Raw genomic sequence first — 20,080 nt, 5'->3', positions numbered from 1 at the left:
TGAAATGAGATCTGCTTGGTGGAGATCGTTCAGGTGTAGTGAGATGACTTTCCTTCTCTTAAATCTGCGTCTTGCATCTTTGTGGAGAGTATAGACATCGTCGCGTTGTAATTCTTGTAGTGCTTCTTTCCTTGTGATTTTCCGTGCCTTTTGATAACGTTTGACCCCTCCGAGCCCACCGTCAGGTGACCTGTAGCTCATTCTTCTTCTGAAAAATATTCTTCGTCCGAAGATGAAAGCAACTTTCTTTGCTGCGACTTTGTAGGTCTCCCACAATATTTTCTTCTTTGATTTTCTTTTCTGTCTGATTTTATGCGATGGTAGAAGTTTTGATACCTTTACAAACCAAGCGGGCCTCACTCGATTATGACCGGAGAGGTACAATACCAATTCCACTATACTGGAGCCTTGAATGGCTTTGCCGTTATGAATGATTTCTCCTTTTTCATTCCATGACAAACTCCTTGGTAGCGTTGACACTATTCGTCTTACTTTTTTAATAGTTATTTCATCTGGTAGAGAATCATAATCGAATTTTCTACTAATGCTTTCCGTCATTTGTAGTGGTTTTATTATCGGCGGATCTGATTCTACTGTTGGTTTCAATTGATTTTTTATGGTGTAGTACACAGCTGTTAGCATACGTTTTACCTTTACGTCTTCACTTTCATTAGATTCCAAAATAGTGTCCACTGGGTTTAATACCTCGATTTTTGTTGCCATTTTCAAACACCGGCTACTTTAGCTATAGCCCGCCCTGCTACACCACCTAATATACTGGTCAAACCTGTTAGTAACAGTGGGAGTAATGGAGCCAAACCTCCTCGTTGGCGATAGAGAAACTTTTGTAGCTTTTTTGGCGATTTGTGCAATGGTTTATATGCAATGTAGCGAATGGTCGCTTTATATTTCTTTAAATCTTTGTATAGTTTCGGTGAAAGTTTAACATTACCATTCAATATATTCTTGCAAACTTTGGAAAGAGCTTCAATGCTGTGTGGAGGAGCCTCCCTCAAAATGTTTTCCCGTTCTTTTGGAGTACAAGTTGCAAGCACTTTAAGGAAAGTTAAATGATGACGTAGACTTTTCATTTTGGTATGAAAACAAATTGTGACTCGAGCTTAGTTATACCCGTTCGCAATCTTTTATCAGACTGTGTAAGTGCATGTAGGTCAATCACTAGATAACCAAACGGTTTCTCTGTTGCCTGTTCGAATGCATTCATGAAGTATGGTAACTGCGATTTCCCATAGATTTGCTGTCCTAGAAGTTCGAGTTGCGCTCGAGACCTTAAATTATTAAATTATATTATATATGTACTGTTGTGTGATAGGGTGCAATAGTTTACATCGTTATGGAAGAAGTACTGACAGAGAAAAATAATTGATGCATTCTTGTGATGTGATGCTCACGTATAGAGATGAACCATATCCTGCATAACATTCTTTTCAGTCATGAGATCATCAACTATAATCAGTGTTGGTATGTTCTTATCCCATGTCTTTGGTAATTCTTTACTAAATGTAATTTTAGTGAATTCATTCTGCCAGCTAGCATCATATTTTCTGACATAAAATATTTGTTCTGGGACTACTGTGAATACTGATAAGTTTCTCAGGATGTTACGAACTAGGTAAGTTTTTCCTGACATGGAAGGTCCACATATAATAATTCGCGCCGGGTGGATGAAAGAAAACAGTCTTATGTCCGACATTGTGTCGCAGAGGTAGAAATGAAACTGAAAATAAGATAAGTTAAGAACTAGATTTATTACCATGCAGTGCTCCCCCAACCATCGATTTGATCAAATTGACTTTTCGCCGAATGTCGTTTGAGTGCAAGGAGACGTTCGTGTGACAAAACACGCCTGATAGCATTAGCTTTCGCTTCATAAATTTCTTGTTTCAGTCGCCATTTCTTCTCTTCGGTTGACTCAACCTCCTCCTCCTCCTCCTCCTGTTCCTTTCCAATACATTGGCGAAAGAGCTTCCACATAATTATTTTTGGGAGTGAGAAAGTTGATGGTTTGGGGAACGAGTAGGAAAATAAGGAGCTGACCTTGTTCCACATGTAATAAAGTGAATTGAGTGGAGAGGAGGTTGTATGATAATGAGGGTTGAGCACATTTAAAGTGAAAGTTCCTTCCTGTCATCACTTCAAAGATGATGGACGAGAGTGGTAAGTTTTTGCTTTGCAGTGTTGTTGTTTGCTCATGAATATTGTCTTTTCTCAGTGTTCAGCACAAGCCTCCTGTTTTTTCTTTGAAAACAGTAAGGAATTATAATGATTATGAAAAAAGTATTCAAATTTTATTTCTTGTTTCAGATCATGAATCACCTCTACCAAGATGTATGTAATAAATTTGTTTAATTTTGACTTTAATATATGACCTCCATTTCAGATGATTTTAGTTATTACTAATTGCATGTATCCTTTTTAGACACTAGAGAAGAACGACCACATCACGAGGAATGTGAGTAAAAGTTATAGGATGCGATTATGATAATAAATGAGATTCTCTTTCAGATGGTTGGGGTCCACCACCACAGTGTATGTATTATTGGAGTTGATATTATTGTTGCTATAATGTCAATGTGATGATATTGAATTGTATGTTTTCCAGATTATCCTATGTGGCCGCAATATTGTATGTATTATTGAAAATAGAATATGATATTAAATGAGATTCTCTTTCAGACGCTTGGGGTCCAGCACCACAGTGTATGTATTATTGGAGTTGATATTATTGTTGCTATCATGGCAATGTGATGATGAAATGTATGTTTTCCAGATTATCCCGTGTGGCCGCAATATTGTATGTATTATTCAGTGCGAATATAGTGTCATATAAAGATAAGTCGTCTTTCAGGTCGCGTGGTGTGGTGGTCTGTAAGTGATCAATTGGTAAGCAGTTTGACGAATGTTGATTTTATGTGTTCTTTCAGAATCTAGGGACTGGATATAATAAATTTTGTATATTATCCCCATGTACTGTCTTGCGTTTTTGTTTCTTCTGTTACAGGTGGCGAAGGTTTTTCGGCTGGGATTTTCTCCTTCACCTGATCAGCATCACAATTGGCACAATACCCAGCACTATTGGCTTTACAATTGGCAACTTGATTGGCATTAATAAATATATTTTCTCGTGTACTTTTTGTGTATGACCCTTCTTTCCATGTCTCTGCATGTTATAAGCGCGCGGGCAACCCTCCGTGCACGCGCCGCGCAGGGAAAAATACGCGCAGGGACGCGCCGCGCGGGGAAAAATACGCGCAGAGCTCAGGGCAGGGATCCTGTAGTTTCGCCACACTGTAGTTTCGGCCCGCCCTCCTACTACTTATAGCCCTAGTATTTATATCCCGGAGAGCATTTTCATAAACAGAAGCGATTACGAGTTAGGAGGCATGAAAGTTGCTGGCCCTCCCCATGGGAGCCAATATTTGGACAAGCGGGCCAGCATGAGGAACCGAGAGTTTTCCACCTAGAAACGGATACTTTATTAGAATGATGCAACCATTCCTCTAGTATTTAAATCCTAGAGAGCAGTTTGATAAACGGAAGCGTTCATGACTTTAAGAGGCATGAAAGTTGTCATCGTCTACCGCGCGAGCGCAGGGAACCAGCAGTTTTCTACCTAGAAAAGAATGCTTTGGTATAATGGCGCAACTATAGCCCTAGTATTTATATCCCGGAGTGAATTTTGATACACGGAAGCGATTACGAGTTAGGAGGCATGAAAGTTGCTGGCCCTGCCCATGGGAGCCAATATTTGGACAAGCGCGCCAGCACAAGGAACCGAGAGTTCTCCACCTAGAAACGGATACTTTATTAGAATGATGCAACTATGCCTCTAGTATTTAAATCCTAGACAGCATTTCTAAATCCTCGTCTTCTTCCATCTTTAAATCCTCGTCTACTGCGCGAGCACAGGAGTAGTACTGGAATAACACAACTTAACAAGCAACTTGATACCTTCCTCCTCTCTCACCCCCCTTTCCCAAATCTTTATTTCCCCCAAATTTTAATTTTCTTTTTCGATTTTTTCACCTAAAATTGCTGATACACGCATAAGAATGCGATAATAGATCGTAGAATATAATTTGCAATTAATAAATTCAATTACTATTCATTCCAACGTGAGAGAGAGAGGAGCAAAATATCAAATTATCGTTAAGCTGTATTTTTTTATAATAAGACACATGAAACGAAGCGCACACACGCATAAATACACTTTCTAAACTCATTTAATAATTCAAGTCATTACTATACACATTCAATGCATCAATGTGTCAGTCCAGCATCGGTAACAGCATCAGCCATGGGCGCCGCCATTTGCAAAGCGTCACACCAGGCAGGTCGGAAAGCATCACGTCAGGTGGCAGCACCGCTGTCATCATGGTGACTTCCGTGGAATGCAGAAAAAACAAAACAAAAAAGTGCTAACGAGGGGAAAACGCGCGCGAAAACAGGCACACCCAGGATTTTCACCATCGCGAACATGTTTGGGCATGCACGGACAAGAATATTAGCAAGGGGAAGACTTTCTGTTAATCACAACAAGGTAAATCGCCAAACATACACTACTCCAATACACGCCGACAAGTAACCGCAGTTAGGGGGTAGGTAAACGCGACAACAGAAGAAGAAGTATTAAAACGACAACTCACCGACATCCAAGCATATCTGTATGCACACACACACCGCCCTACATCTTCTTTACATGACTAAAGAGTTCACCATCACATCAACGGTCACGATACGAGCGACGCCCAGACGTCCGCACCCGACGAGAGGCAAACAGAAAACTGAATCTGGCGCCCTCTTCGCGGAGCATACGTCACACGCGCGCGAGCGCGCGCTCGCAGCGCCACCACGTCTGCCGTGGGACGTTTCGGTTTTGGTCTCGTCGCCCTTCACGTCTCGCGCATGCACTTCGAGCACGGTGGTGGTGGTGGTAGTTGATTCGCTTTCGTTCTGGCGCCCATTTCTTTATGTTTTTTATTTGGAAGCGCCGTATAAAGGGAGAGCGCGCTATCCGCGCGTTATCATTCAGACCAATACTTGGAAAACACCATGTGTGGTTTATTCTCCTGCGTTTCTCGCCGTCGCAAGGAAAAGACAAAAAACGAAGAACTTCGCGAATTTATTCGTGGCATCGTGGAGGAAGCTTTTCAAGTCCACCGCCTGGAATGGTTGCAAGCACGTCAAGAAATGTGTCAGGACAAGATGAAGACGCTCGACCGCATCTTATCGGCGGACAGACTGACGAGAAAGAAGTCCACCTTTAGTCTGGATAATCTGTATTGGGAACGCAGTTCGGACCTAGAGGAGGACGACGACGTGTAAATAAAAGAGATGTATTTCTCTACGAGTCTCAGTCACTTCTTTTTCTTCGCTCAACGTGTGCGCACACGTCATGTCTACCCCCGAACCTTTTCGTTTCCGACATCCTTTTCGTTGTATTTTAAGTGGCCCCTCCATGTGCGGTAAATCCACATTCGTAACGAACGTGTTGAGGAACCTGAACAACGTCGTTGACAAGCCTCCCTCGCAAATATTCTACGTGCAGAAATATGCTTCGCCGAGCATGCAGGACGAATTTGGAGACTTCGTAAAATTTACCAAGGAGCTACCTCGCGAGTGGGATACGTCGCGCGCCACGCTCATCATCGTCGACGATCATATGACCGACGCCAATTCCTTGAATGAGGTGAACGATCTTTTCATTCGGGGTTCTCACCACGCCAACGCGCCGATCTTCTTACTCGTACAAAACATCTTTTTCAACAGTAGCCATTTTAGAACTATATCCTAGAACGCCAGTTACGTCGTCCTGTGGCGCACCGTGCGCAGCGTGCACCAGATGGAACATTACGGCCAACAGCTATTTGGTAGAAAAAGATTAGAGTATTTTCTGGACGCATATAAACAAGCGATGTCATCACCCCACGCTTATTTACTCGTGGATCTTCACGACTATACGCACGAGGACCACAGGTTGCGTAGCAATATCTTTCCGGGTGAACGTCAATATATCTACGCTCCGAAATGAATCTCCGTCCTCATCTCACTTTACTCAAAGTACTTTACACTTTACCCCCTCCGCGCCGTCGCCACGTCTTGAGACGTTCTTCCTCCTCCGACATGAAACACCTCTCCGAAATTTGTCTCAATGTATTGAACAGAAAAGTGTCGTTGGCTCCAGATACGTTCGCGCGTTTGAAGAAGCACAAACGCTTCTTACGCCGGCTCGCATATAAAAAGATTCACAAGAATCCGCAACGTTTGAAGCACTATCTGTCTCAGCAGCGAGAGCAGGGCGTTCTTTCGTCGGTGGTTCCTCTCCTGCTTTCCGCCGTGTTGAAGCTTTTCGACAATGGCCAAGAGAATTGAAGTGACCAGTTCCATCGGAAATATTCTTTCTTCGAAGGAGAGTGACGACGTCAAAGTGAAACTCATACTGTAGGCACTGTACCGCATACTCAAGCAAGTAGTAGGAGGGGGGGTCCTATTAACTTGGAGGCAAAACTACAGGATCCCTGCCCCTGAGCCCTGCGCGTATTTTTCCCCGCGCGGCGCGTGTGGGGAGGGTTGTCCGCGCGCTTATCGGCGCGGGAGGGCTGCGCGTGCGCTCATCATGGCATATTTTTCAGCATGGGCAGACTTCTTTGGCCATACGTGGGCCGACTTCACATATTTTTCCGATACAACAGGTGAGCGGTTTACATGCAGAGACACGCAAAGAAGGGTCATACACAAAAATTACAAGTGAAAATATATTTATTAATGCCAATTGTAATTCCAATTAAGTTGAGATATATTTATTAAAGCCAATAGTGCTGGGAATTGTGCCAATTGTGATGCCAATCAGGTGAAGGAGAAAAACCCAGCCGAAAAACCTTCACCATCTGTAACAGGGCGGCGCTCGGGTGGAGGGCTGCTGTGGTGGGCGGAGCGTGACCGGAGGGCTGCGTGCGCGCTTACCCTTCACCCTGGGCTGACTTAGTTCACCATTTTCCTACTTGGGCCGACTTCCTTCCTGCGACAGGTGGGCGGCGCTCAAGTGGAGGGCTGCTGTTGTGGGCGGCGCGTGGCCGGAGGGCTGCGTGCGCGTTTACCCTTCAGCCTGGGCCGCCGACTTTCGTCATTTTTCAGCCTGGGCCGCCGACTTTCGTCATTTTTTCAGCCTGAGTCGACTTGAATTGTAATTTTTCCAGCAACAACAGGTGTGCAGTAGGCTGTTTACATGCAAAGGATAGATATACACAAAAGTACAAGTGAAAATATATTTATTAAAGTCATTAGGAATTATGTTATGACTCTGCGTGAATGGGAAAAACTTAGCCAAAAATCTCAAGTAGAAGGAACACAATACACGTAACAAAGAATATACTTATTATAGGTATGATACAATAGCATTGAATATGTATCACAAATCAAACACAATATTTTTATTAACAGTAATCACAAGTTTTCAATGAATCAGAAGTGATAACACATTTAATCAAAGAAGATATTCTTAATCAATATGATTACAAACAAAATTACAAGATGTATTATAAAAAGCCTGAGACGTGAGAACCTGATAGATGTAAGTAATTTCGACCACAATATGCTAAGTTTAATATTCCAACATGACACAAATTTAATTTCTTATGAAGTGAATAGCGCAGACATAAGGCAATAATTCGAATCAAGACATAGCATTAATATAGAATCAATCATAGGCATGTAGGGAAATAATTGCTACACCATATCAAAACGAAAAAAGGATCACCACATTTAATCAAAGATTCTTAATCAATATGATTACAAACAAAATTACAAATTGTATTATAAAAAGTCTAATATTCCTATACGTGAGAACCATCAGTGCAGTAGCGAGAAGTTGTATGTAGTTAAATGTGAACAGCAAAATCAAACTCATCATAAAATAGACATGTTAAAAATGAACTTCACCACATAGCACGCTCCTAGCCAACAACCAGATCTGATGATATCTACCATGATTTGTTGAAGACAGCTGCCAATAGATGTATGGAAGACCACGAAACACGAACGACAAGAACGACACGAACACAAGAGGAAATAAAATATATACCACTAAAAGGAAGATGTTCCTAATCAAAACAACAGAGTAATCTATCATTCAGAAAATCAGAAGAAAAAATCAAACTCATCAGAAAGTAGACATGTTAAAATGAACTTCACCACATAGCACGCTCCTAGCCAACAAACAGAACACGAACGACAAGAACACAAGAGGAAATAAAATCTATACCACTACAAAGAAGATATTCTTAATCAATATGATGACAATCAAATTACAAATTGTATTAGAAAAAGACTGAGACGTGAGGACCATCATTGCAATAGCGTGAATATCTGTCATAACATTTCGAGCGCAATAGGGAATCTCAGTTTCATATTCCAACATTACTCAACTTTTAATTTCTTATTAAGTGAACAGCATAGACGTAAGGAAATAACGAGAAACAACACAATCAACAGCTACAATTAATAGAGAGCCAAACCCGCGTACCATCCAACACATAGAGAAATAATAGCTAATCAATCTATCAAAAGGCGAAATAGCACAGACTTAACGCTGAAGAACAGAGGAACACGTGGCGACACGTAAACATCAACAAAGTAAAATAATCTATCATTGATCCATCATAAAATCGATCAATATAAAATTTTCATTCTTACAAACACTACGAACCTTGATGGAGGTGAAGGGACGAGCCAGTAAGGGGGAGAGAACGTCTTTACTGGTCAAAGGCCGAACGTAGAAGAAGGAACTGCAGTCATGTCTCGCGCCTCTGTGTCGCAGGACGTCTTCTTCCTCTACACCACTCTCCCTCCCCCCTTTGAGTCCGGAAGCGCACTCTCTTAGGAGAAGAGGGCGCAGCAGAGGGCGGAGGAAGGAGGCCAGGATTGGAGTCTGTAAATACAAAGGCGGGCTTGAGGCGGTCTAAGGTGACTGTGTCCAGGCGATCGCCGATTTTAAGTTTGAAGGTGGCCGGCCCACGCTCGATCACTTCATATGGTCCGTCGTTGGGCCGCTGCAGAGGCTTTCGGACAGCGTCATGGCGCAGAAAGACAAACTTGGTAGTCTGTAGTTCCTTGGGGATATATGTGGGTCGGGACGCGGAGGCCCTCTTAGCGGTGGGGCAGAGCTGTGCCATGCTTCGTCGTATGCGCTCGACGAATTCGACGGTGGGTTCAGCGTCGTGGGGTGAGGATGAAAAGAAATCTCCTGGTAAGCGCAGGGTGGTACCATAGAGCAGCTCCGCAGCGGTGCATCCTAGGTCATCGCGGAAGACGGATCGGAGGCCAAGCAGGATAAATGGCAAATGCTCAGTCCAGTCGTTTGGTGACGGATAGGGTCGGATAGCGGCCTTAAGTTGGCGGTGGCATCGTTCCACGAGTCCGTTCGCTGCGGGTTGGTACGCAGTCGTCCTGATATGCTTGGAGCCCAGATGTGTAACCAGGCTCCGGAATAGACGGGATTCAAATTGCCTATCGCGGTCCGTGGTGAGCCTGAGCGGGGCGCCGTACCTTGAGATCCAGGAAGACGCGAATGCGCGGGCCACTTGCTCAGCAGTGATGTCCGGCAGGGGCACGGCCTCGAGCCAGCGGGAGAACCTGTCGATCATGGTCAGTATGTACTTGTTGCCTTGCGAAGATGGTAATGGGCCAACAAGATCCAGATGAACATGATCAAATCTGGCGTCTGGCATGGGGAATTTGACGAGAGGACGAGTGGGTATGACGATGTACTTTAGAAGCTTGGCAAGGGATGCAGGATCGTACTCAGTTGCGCACGTCGGTTCGCATGTCGTGCCACACGTAACGAGAGGATATGAGGCGCTGCGAAGCACGGATGCTGGGGTGGGATAAGCTGTGGAGACGTTCGAAGATATTGCGTCGTACGGATGCGGGGAGGTAAACTCTGGGAGGGTTAGTGGAGACGTCGCACCAGAGTTGGACGTCTGAGTCAGGGAAGGGAACGCGTTCCAGCCGGAGTGAGTAGTCAGGGTGTGGAAAGCCCGCGAGTTCCGGGTCGCGCGCGCAAGCTCATTGAAGTCGATCAGATCAGGCACCGTCAGGGCATGCGTCTCTACGGCCCGAGACAGAGCGTCGGCGACAGTGTTGGCTTGTCCCTTTGTGTGCCGGACGTCAGCGGTGAATTCAAGCACGAAAGCGATATGTCGTATTTCCCTCGGTGATAACCCTGATCCAGCGGCACGGAAGGCTCCGACGAGTCGCTTGTGGTCGGTAAAAAGGGAGAACTCGCGTCTTTCGACGAAGAAGCGGAAATACTTGACGGCCTCAAATGCGGCGAGGAGCTCCCGACCGAACGTGCTGTATTGCCACTGCGTAGAGTTGAGGACTTTAGAAAAGAACGCCAGGGGGACCCAGGCACTGTTCACGTGCTGCTGAAGCACGGCGCCGATGGCGACATTGGAGGCGTCAACCATGATGGAGGTGGGTGCAGAAGGATGGGGATGTCCGAGCATGGTGGTATCCGCCAGAAGGCCCTTCACCGTGCGAAAGGCTTCTGCAGCGTCGGGTGTCCAAATCAAATCCTCATTGGGGTCTGTCAGGTGGGCCAGCATGTCGGTTAGCAGTTGAAGTAGCGTGGAGCACCTGGGCAAGAAACGGCGGTAAAAATTAATGAGCCCCAGGAACTCCCGGAGGCGGCGGAGGGTGGTAGGCTGCGGAAATTCCTGGTTTGCCTGGACCTTGGCTGGTAGAGGGCGTACGCCCTCTTTATCGACATGATGGCCAAGAAATTCTAAATGGTCTACTCCAAACTTGGATTTCGAGGTGTTGACAACTATGCCGTATTCAGAAAGGCGAGTGAAGAGTTGGTGGAGGTGGCGTTCATGCTCTTCGGGGTTCGCGGGTGCCACAAGTAGGTCGTCTATGTATGCGTCAGCAAATGGCAGACCGCGAAGGACGGAGTCGACGAAGCGCTGGAACGTTTGTGCCGCGTTCCGGAGGCCGAAGGGCATGCGGACGTATTCGTACAATCCAAACGGTGTAGTGATGGCTGTCTTGGGGATGCTGTCGGGGTCCATGGGAATTTGATGATATGCCTTACTAAGGTCAAGCTTGGAGAAAATCGTGGCGCCGTGTAGATTTGAGGTAAAATCCTGGATGTGAGGGACGGGATACCGGTCGGGTCTTGTAACACGGTTAAGCACCCTGTAGTCTCCACAGGGCAGCCAGTCCCCGGTCTTCTTCGGGACCATGTGTAGTGGAGATGCCCATGTACTGGATGACGGTCTGACGATCCCCAGTTCAAGCATGCTTTCGAATTCTTTTTGTGCTACCGCGCGACGATCCGGCGGAAGGCGTCGAGGTCGGGCGAAAACAGGTGGACCGTCAGTCTCGATACAGCGTGTCACGCTGTGCTTGGGTTGGAGTCGTAGATTGCACGGCATCGTCAACGCAGGGTACTGGGCGAGGATGGCTTCGAACTTGTTCCTGGGAATGGGAGCAATCGCAGTATGGATGCCAGCAGAGGGGACTGCCGCAGTTCCGGTGATATAACCCATTGTCACCACGTCGATTAGACGGCGCTTGCGAACGTCGACGATGAGGTGAAAGTAAGTCAAGAAGTCGGCACCGAGAAGGGGGCGTACCACGTTCGCGACAACAAACGCCCATTTGAACTAACTTGGGATGTAAACCGAAGTGTACCGTTACGGTGCGGTCGCCGAAAGATGGAATGGGTGAGCCATTTGCAGCTTGTAGGAGGAGGCATGGGGAGCGCTTGGCACGGTCGCCACCGCGCTGATTTGAGCTCCGGTATCAACAAGAAAGCGGAGCCCGGAAAGTCTGTCGGTGATGTAGAACAGACGACTTTGCGCCGCGCGGGTTCCGTTCGTCGTCGCTAACGGGCGGCTGACCAGTTTCCTGCCCACTGGCAGGGGGACGACATTGGCGGGCAGCGAATTTGAGGTGATACTAGCATAATATCATGTGAGGCTGCACTGAATTTGAGGTGATACCAGCAAAGGGGCGATTCCGGCGGTGGAGGTGACGGAGAACGGTAGGCGGCCGTGCGGCCTTGCAGCCGACTGCCGATGCGCTGTGGGGAGGGTGAACGACGGCGCGACCGGTCGGATCGTAGCTCCAGACGAAGGCTCTCAAGCGACTTCTCCAACGCCTGTAGCCGAGAATCCAGGTCGGGCTGGGCGTGGTGGGTGTGAGACGAGTGAACAGCCGCCACGGATGGGGACATGTCTTCCGTGAGTTGGTCAGCCAACGCTGCGAGCTCCGTGAGTGACGTGGTCTGGGACACCGTGAGCAGGCTGCGCGCGGAGCGCGGCAGGCGTTGAAGGAACAATTCCCGCAAGCATTCTTCGTCGAACGAGCTTGCCTTGTCCGCAAGGAGCGCTTTCAATCGACGCAGGAGCTGAGATGGTTTGTCGTCGCCTAGCTCTTCTGTTGAGAGCAGCCGCTGAAGGCGCGGTGTCGTGCTTGCTTGATGTCGCTGTAGCAGCTCCTGCTTGAGGTATTGGTAAGGAGTATCGGTCGGTGGGATGGCCACTATGTCCGCAACTTCGCTTATGTCTCGCTCCGAAAGGGCCCGTATGGTCAAGTGCTACTTCGTCGATTCGGAGCGAATACCTTTGTGTGCAAACTCTGACTCGGCTTGCGCAAAGCAAAGGCGGACATTATTGGGCCAGAAGTCCGGTAGTCTGGCGGGCGCGGAGATGGCGGCTATGGGAGAAGCGGAGGCGTCGCCGTGATCTGAGGCAGACTGCCGTTGTGACGTAGCACTCGGGTCCATGTCCGGTGCTGTAGAGCTAGGAGTAGTGGTGTTCTGTCCAGGTCACCAACCCGGACCAACCTCTGTGTCACAGGACGTCTTCTTCCTCTACAGAGGTATCCAAGACATAGGAAATGTGCACAGTTTTCACTCTTTTCCTCAAAGCCGGTAGACTATATGTCTCTATCTATGTGACCATAGCACCGCGCATGCTTTATCACTCAAAGGGTTAGGGGCTATATTACTTCGTTCAGCAAACAGGGCGCTCTAGAGGTCAGATAAGAGAGTTCAAAGGCGATATATTTTATTGTGCAGCGCAAATAGACGTCGATATCACCCACGGGGGTCACTATCTTTTCGCATCCTTTCCCTGAAATGGAAATCTTTCATCAAAGTGGTTGACAAGTCCAATAAGTTTGTAGAGATGCGATATTGTTATTGAACATGTAGAGAAAGTTCAAATTATTAATTGGTAGCAACGATACTCAATCAAAGACGAGAAACAAATTTAATTACATCAATTTTTGTAATATCTTGCAACAGAAATTTCTAATGAACCACACAGATATATCAAATGTGAAATGCAACTCAGAGTTATGACGCATTCCCACCTTAGAGGTACTTACTTATGTCAATCGAGTGAACAATTGAAACAAATAGAAGACAATAATTATTTCAGGCAGTAAGTTCACAACTCATAGAATATCAGTCGAGTGAATACTTGAAACAAAGTCAAAACAATAATTCTCATGACAGGTGGAGATTATAGCATTCTAAACCAGATAATAAAATTTAATCAATAAAATAAACATAGATATGCTTTTAATTAAGTGTAGATGTGCACTTGAAAACAGAAGAGACAATTGCTCTACATTTAAAAGATGGACAGATTTTGTACTCGATACCATAAGTCATGGGAAGATGTGATAAAAAACTGCTTTGAAAAGGAGGAGCCGCGAAACGATATCATTATCGCTGCATTTCAATACGTCCTAGACATGGTCGTATTCGGAGAAATGGTACAAACTACAGAACTGAAGGTGCAAGAATTTATATGCCGAATCTACAATACTTATAAAAATATCTGCACATCAACGTCGGAAGGGCCACTGGGATTGATGGCGGAGTTTTTGAGGTTTGCCAACGAAGAATTGGAATACACTAGACCGGATGTAATTGTAATCATTGCAATGGGCATTGCATTCATCAAGAAAGCAATCGGATCAAATTATCATATACAGGCGGTCTATATCGCAGGATTCATTACAGATTTGTTGAAATTACACATATCTGAGATGGAAAGTACATAAAATCTTATCTCGTGATATGTTTCACTGCCACGGCAACGCAATTATTTTCTTCTACCAGTCTCTGCAACAATGTCGAATCAACAGAAGTTCAATATTGTCGTGCAAGGTCTGATGTATTATCACCTGTTGAAACTCAACAATCATATCAATTGCGGTGGACCACCGGACGATTTTCATATAATACACTCTTGTACGCCATTCAAGAATCTTCATACAAAGAAAGGAAACATCAATAAGAGACTGTGCAAGTTCATCGCGACAAAGTGCAAGTTGTTGAAGCAATACAAACACGGCGACAACATACCGCCTGCGTTAATCAACGCTGGATTAAAGCGCCCAATAATCACAATAAACTATTTAATGTCTTCGGAATTCATCAATGAAGACAACAAACGAAAACTTCAGAGTTTGAAATAGAACTGTAATTTATCGAAATAAACAAGTGTATAACTGAAACAATAAATGTAATCTTTGTCATCATTATAATGAATTCTTCGCATCACAATGAAAAACACTTTACATTTAGGATGGCTAGACTGAGAACAATGATCGCTAAGGAAACGAATATTCCACAATTTGTGTAAGAATTCTCATATGGAATGAGACCTGACCACCAAATAGGTTTTACTCGACTACACTCTGTACAGGTTCAACACCCGAAGGATAGAATTGCCGGAGAAGGAGCGGTCATTGAAATTTAGAGACATCATACATCAGTCTATGATTACAAAAAGGATCACTAATCTCCTGTGAAAACTTATCATATTTCATGAATTAAATTCCACAGTGCATGTATATTTCTCAATCAGTTGCACTAGCCCAGACATAGTAAAAGAAGAAGAAAAAGCGTCTTTGACAAGCACCCCGATTGGAGTGAGGAACAAATAAATAAATATTATTGTCAACACAGTTGTCCATTTGTATGACTGGATAGGAGCCGTCCAAGATAGGGCAAAACGAGAAATAAGGCAAGATAACTGATTGCGGCCGGATAAGTCAAAGCGTTCGCAACACAGTGTCATCGACTTTTACAATCGCATTCGGATTCAGTGCCTGGGAGATAATACGAAGCCTTCGCAAGAAGCGAATCTATTATCAGATGCCACAATGCAAACGAAAGATTTTACGAGCATGACATGCAGGCGAAGTCTACATTTCTAATCACATAGCCTTTGTAACACACAGCACACAAACGTATATGAAATAATTTCCAAGTGGCAATCAGATTTTGGAAGGAGCGGATCACACAACCGCCATCAGAAGTGCTTAACCAATATACAGTGAAGATGAGCGTTATGCATAAACACAATGGAAGATATGTTATATTAACTATAATAATCAGATCAGCGCAGGTCACACATAAACGTAGATCAAATTCACAAAATATACTCGAGATTTCCCGTAACCATACACCACTAAAGATCATTTTCTTCTTTAAATTTTCAAAGTCAAAACTGCACGCTATTTCTTGCATTTTTCTAAAGATATAGATTAAAAAGTTGTGCATATACTCACACATACTATACAAGATATTTGGTTGTGGATTAATTGCTAAAATTTATCGATTCACATTCAGGAGAACTGGTGACTACCACACATCAGTAAGAGTTTAATTACAATTCGAACAGGTATTGCGATTTATGATAAGTGTTGTAGAATGTGCAATTTCACAATACGCAAGCTTTAGCTCGCCCACTTTGACGAGCACTCTTTCAAGATGTCAGAGAAGTTAATCGAATTGATTGACATTTTCTGTATACACTATAACATAATGCGAATTCTTTATGTCGTGGATATTAAAAGTTACGAATATTTTCCGAACGAAATTTACTTAAAACTCGAAGAAAGGGTCACCCGCGTCCTCGAAGACGTTTCGGCAACACGCCGGGCCGCGTTTCCTCAATGCCGTACCCGAAACCGAACGCGATTCTGCGCCCGACGCGTTAACGCGGTACCGCACACGAGCGTGTTGCTTTCGGGTTCGTTCGTTCATTCGTTTGAGCGGGTTCGTCGACGCGGGTGACCCTTTCTTCGAGTTTTAAGTAAATTTCGTTCGGAAAATATTCGTAACTTTTAATATCCACGACATAAAGAATTCGCATTATGTTATAGTGTATACAAAAAATATCAATCCATTCGATTAACTTCTCTGACATCTTGAAAGAGTGCTCGTCAAAGTGGGCGAGCTAAAGCTTGCGTATTGTGAAATTACACATTCTACAACACTGATAATGCATCGCAACACTTGTTCAAATTTTAATTAAACTCTTACCGCTGTGTGGTAGTCAACACTTCTCCTGAATGTAAATCGATAAATTTTAGCATTTAATCCACAATCAAATATCTTGTATAGTATGTGTGAGTGTATGCACAACTTTTTAATCTATATCTTTAGAAAAATGCAAGAAATAGCGTGCAGTTTTGACTTTGAAAATTTAAAGAAGAAAATAAGCTTCAGTGTGGAATTTGCGTTTTACAACGTTATGAGCTTAAGACTTATAAAATTAAAGTATGGCCTTTCCATTTGTAGTGCCCGGATGCTATGGCACTAAAATAATCTGATAGTTTTTCTGTATGGTTACGGGAAATCTCGAGTGTATTTTGTGACTTGGATCTGCGTTTATGTGTGACCTGCGCTGATCTGGTTATTATAATTAATATAACATATCTTCCATTGTGTTTATGCATAACGCTCATGTTCATTGTATATTGTTTAAACACTTCTGATGGCGGTTGTGTGATCCGGTTCTCCCAAAATCTGATTGCCACTTGGAAATTATTTCATATACGTTTGTGTGACGTGTGTTACGAAGACTATGTGATTAGGAATGTAGACTTGGCCTGCACGTCATGCTCGTAAAATCTTTCGTTTGCATTGTGGCATCTGATAATAGATTCGCTTTTCGCGAAGGCTTCGTATTATCTCCCAGGCACTGAACCCGAATGCGATTGTAAAAGTCGATGACACTGTGTCGCGAACGCTTTGACTTATCCCGCCGCAATCAGTTATCTTGCCTTATTTCTCGTTTTGCCCTATCTTGGACGGCTCCTATTCAGTCATACAAACGGACAACTGTGTTGACAAGAATATTTATTTATTTGTTCCGCACTCCAATCGGGTTGCTTGTCAAAGACGCCTTTTCTTCTTCTTTTACTATGTCTGGGCTAGTGCAACTGATTGAGAAATATACATGCACTGTGGAATTTAATTCATGAAATATGATAAGTTTTCACAGGAGATTAGTGATCCTTTTTGTAATCATAGACTGATGTATGATGTCTCTAAATTTCAATGACCGCTCCTTCTCCAGCAATTCTATCCTTCGGGTGTTGAACTTGTACAGAGTGTAGTCGACTAAAACCTATTTGGTGGTCAGGTCTCATTCCATATGAGAATTCTTACACAAATTGTAGAATATTCGTTTCCTTAGCGATCATTCTTCTCAGTCTAGCCATGCTAAATGTAAAGTGTTTTTCATTGTGATGCGAAGAATTCATTATAATGATGGCAAAGATTACATTTATTGTTTCAGTTATACTCTTGTTTATTTCGATAAATTACAGTTCTATTTCAAACTCTGAAGTTTTCGTTTGTTGTCTTCATTGATGAATTCCGAAGACATTAAATAGTTTATTCTTATTATTGGGTGCTTGAATCCAGCGTTGATTAACGCAGGCGCTATGTTGTCGCCGTGTTTGTATATCTTCAACAACTTGCACTTTGTCGTGATGAACTTGCACAGTCTCTTATTGATGTTTCCTTTCTTTGTATGAAGATTCTTGAATGGCGTACAAGAGAGTATTAGATGAAAATCGTCCGGTGGTCCACCGCAATTGTTATGATTGTTGAGTTTCAACAGGCGATAATACATCAGACCTTGCACGACAATATTGAACTTCTGTTGATTCGACATCATTGCAGGGACTGGTAGAAGAAAATAATTGCGTTGCCGTGGTAGTGGAACATATCACGTGATAAGATTTTATGTACTTTCTATCTCAGATATGTGTAATTTCAACAAATTCGTAATGAATCGTGCGATATAGACCGCCTGTATATGATAATTTGATCCGATTGCTTTCTTGATGAATGCAATGCCCATTGCAATGATTACAATTACATCCGGTCTAGTGTATTCCAATTCTTCGTTGGCAAACCTCAAAAACTCCGCCATCAATCCCAGTGGCCCTTCCGACGTTGTTGTGCAGATATTTTTATAAGTATTGTAGATTCGGCATATAAATTTTTGCACCTTCAGTTCTGTAGTTTGTACCATTTCTCCGAATACGACCATGTCTAGGACGTATTGAAATGCAGCGATAATGAAATCGTTTCGCGGCTCCTCCTTTTCGAAGCAGTTTTTTATCACATCTTCCCATGACTTATGATATCGAGTACAAAATCTGTCCATCTTTTCAATGTAGAGCAATTGTCTCTTCTGTTTTTAAGTGCACATCTACACTTAATTAAAAGCATATCTATGTTTATTTTATTGATTAAAATTTTATTATCTGGTTTAGAATGCTATAATCTCCACCTGTCGTGAGAATTATTGTTGTGACTTTGTTTCAAGTATTCACTCGACTGATATTCTATGAGTTGTGAGCTTACTGCCTGAAATAATTATTGTCTTCTATTTGTTTCAATTGTTCACTCGATTGACATAAGTAAGTACCTCTAAGGTGGGAATGCCTCATAACTCTGAGTTCCATTTCACATTTGATATTTCTGTGTAGTTCATTAGAAATTTCTGTTGCAATATATTACAAAAATTGATGTAATTAAATTTGTTTCTCGTTTTTGATTGAGTATCGTTGCTACCAATTAATAATTTGAACTTTCTCTACATCTTCAATAACAATATCGCTGTAACTATAACTCTTTGTTTTTCGTTTTTTGTTTGTCTTTCCGTGAAAGCAATGCCCAGGGCAGGAATTATTCGAAAAAAAAGGCTAAGAAAAAGAAAAATATCACTTGAGAGATTGACATTCTTGTCTGCTACTCGCTTGTGCTTATTCACGCTCACTCACATTGCAAAAAGATCAAGAACTCACTCAAAGTATCACTGTTTTCTGTCTGCACACTCACTCTGTTTGCTAACCCATACCACCTGCAATTTCCATTAGACCTCTTGTTAACTCGCGTGCACTCCGTTACTCACCCATACTCACGCGTACCCACACTAAGGTGATGGTTCCCACTCTGAACCTCAGCTCACACATATGTCCCACTGCACGTCCAACAGGGGCATGGCAACCAATGCGGAGTTGTATGACAGGCAAACAACTTGATGTATGTTTTGTAGTGGCCAGGCTCTCAGGTTTGGTACCTTCAATACGACATAGATCCCACTTAATGATGAGAGAACGGGTTTGAAGTCACGCATAGGAGCCAGTTTCCTAACAATTGCACAGCGTTTTCCCGAGGACTGCAGTGTCGCAAAGTTTTCCACTTCAATTATTTGCCCATTCATCACAAAGTAACTCTCTTGCCCACTTGTTGTTAAGAGAAAATTTGACGTTTTCAGATTACCATACTGCGGTGAACTGCGTAATTCAACTAGTGGACCATGACTGTGTGGGTTCCTAAGACCAAGCTTTGCCTGTCGAACAGGTCTCATGTTGGCAAGCTGCTCTTGACTGAAGTGGTTAATGAGTTGAGTAAGTGCAGCCCCTGGTTTCCTGATCTGTCGTTTATGAATTTTCATGTTATTTTCAAAAGCAAAGCGCTGGAGGAATCCAGGGGCCCCTGGTTTTCAACATCACGTGCCGGGTGTAGCAAAAAATGCACGTTGTACGGCACATATTCTTGGCCATACAATTCCACGAAGGCACGCACAAAATCAGAGAGAAGTGCCGAAGCGTACTGATTTTCCGACTGAGAGAGGTCCTCCCTTGCCAATATAGATATCGCAGAATGCAAGGTTAGAAAGTTTTCGAAAATTTGTTTTGGAAGCACTGGCTTCAAGATGATGGGACC

The 20,080-nt window shown here is 43.6% G+C and overlaps 2 protein-coding genes and 1 long non-coding RNA gene across 3 annotated transcripts in view; 1 reads left to right on the top strand and 2 right to left on the bottom strand.

Annotated features, from left to right (window-relative positions):
* Window positions 1-2,539, top strand: part of LOC135375407 (uncharacterized) — a 40,829-nt gene extending 38,290 nt beyond the window's left edge. Inside the window, exons 2-4 of the long non-coding RNA XR_010417241.1 lie at window positions 2,326-2,349; window positions 2,441-2,473; window positions 2,527-2,539. This is a non-coding gene — a long non-coding RNA (uncharacterized LOC135375407). The remainder of the gene's footprint in view (window positions 1-2,325; window positions 2,350-2,440; window positions 2,474-2,526) is intronic.
* A 6,271-nt stretch (window positions 2,540-8,810) lies between these two features.
* On the bottom strand, window positions 8,811-11,570 carry LOC135393503 (uncharacterized). Its single transcript, XM_064623917.1, has one exon. The coding sequence runs from the start codon at window positions 11,568-11,570 to the stop codon at window positions 8,811-8,813; it is 2,760 nt and encodes a 919-aa protein (XP_064479987.1).
* Window positions 11,571-11,908: 338 nt separating this feature from the next.
* LOC135393494 (uncharacterized) lies at window positions 11,909-12,811 on the bottom strand. The gene is made up of 2 exons (XM_064623906.1): window positions 12,649-12,811; window positions 11,909-12,567 (listed from the first exon to the last, which is right to left on the bottom strand). The coding sequence occupies exons 1-2, from the start codon at window positions 12,809-12,811 to the stop codon at window positions 11,909-11,911; spliced, it is 822 nt and encodes a 273-aa protein (XP_064479976.1).
* Window positions 12,812-20,080: the final 7,269 nt, after the last annotated feature.

Source organism: Ornithodoros turicata, chromosome 1 (assembly GCF_037126465.1).
Source record: "Ornithodoros turicata isolate Travis chromosome 1, ASM3712646v1, whole genome shotgun sequence".
Lineage (NCBI taxonomy): Eukaryota > Metazoa > Arthropoda > Arachnida > Ixodida > Argasidae > Ornithodoros > Ornithodoros turicata.
Note: the sequence above shows the minus strand (reverse complement) of the source record. Positions and strands in the feature narration are given on the sequence as shown.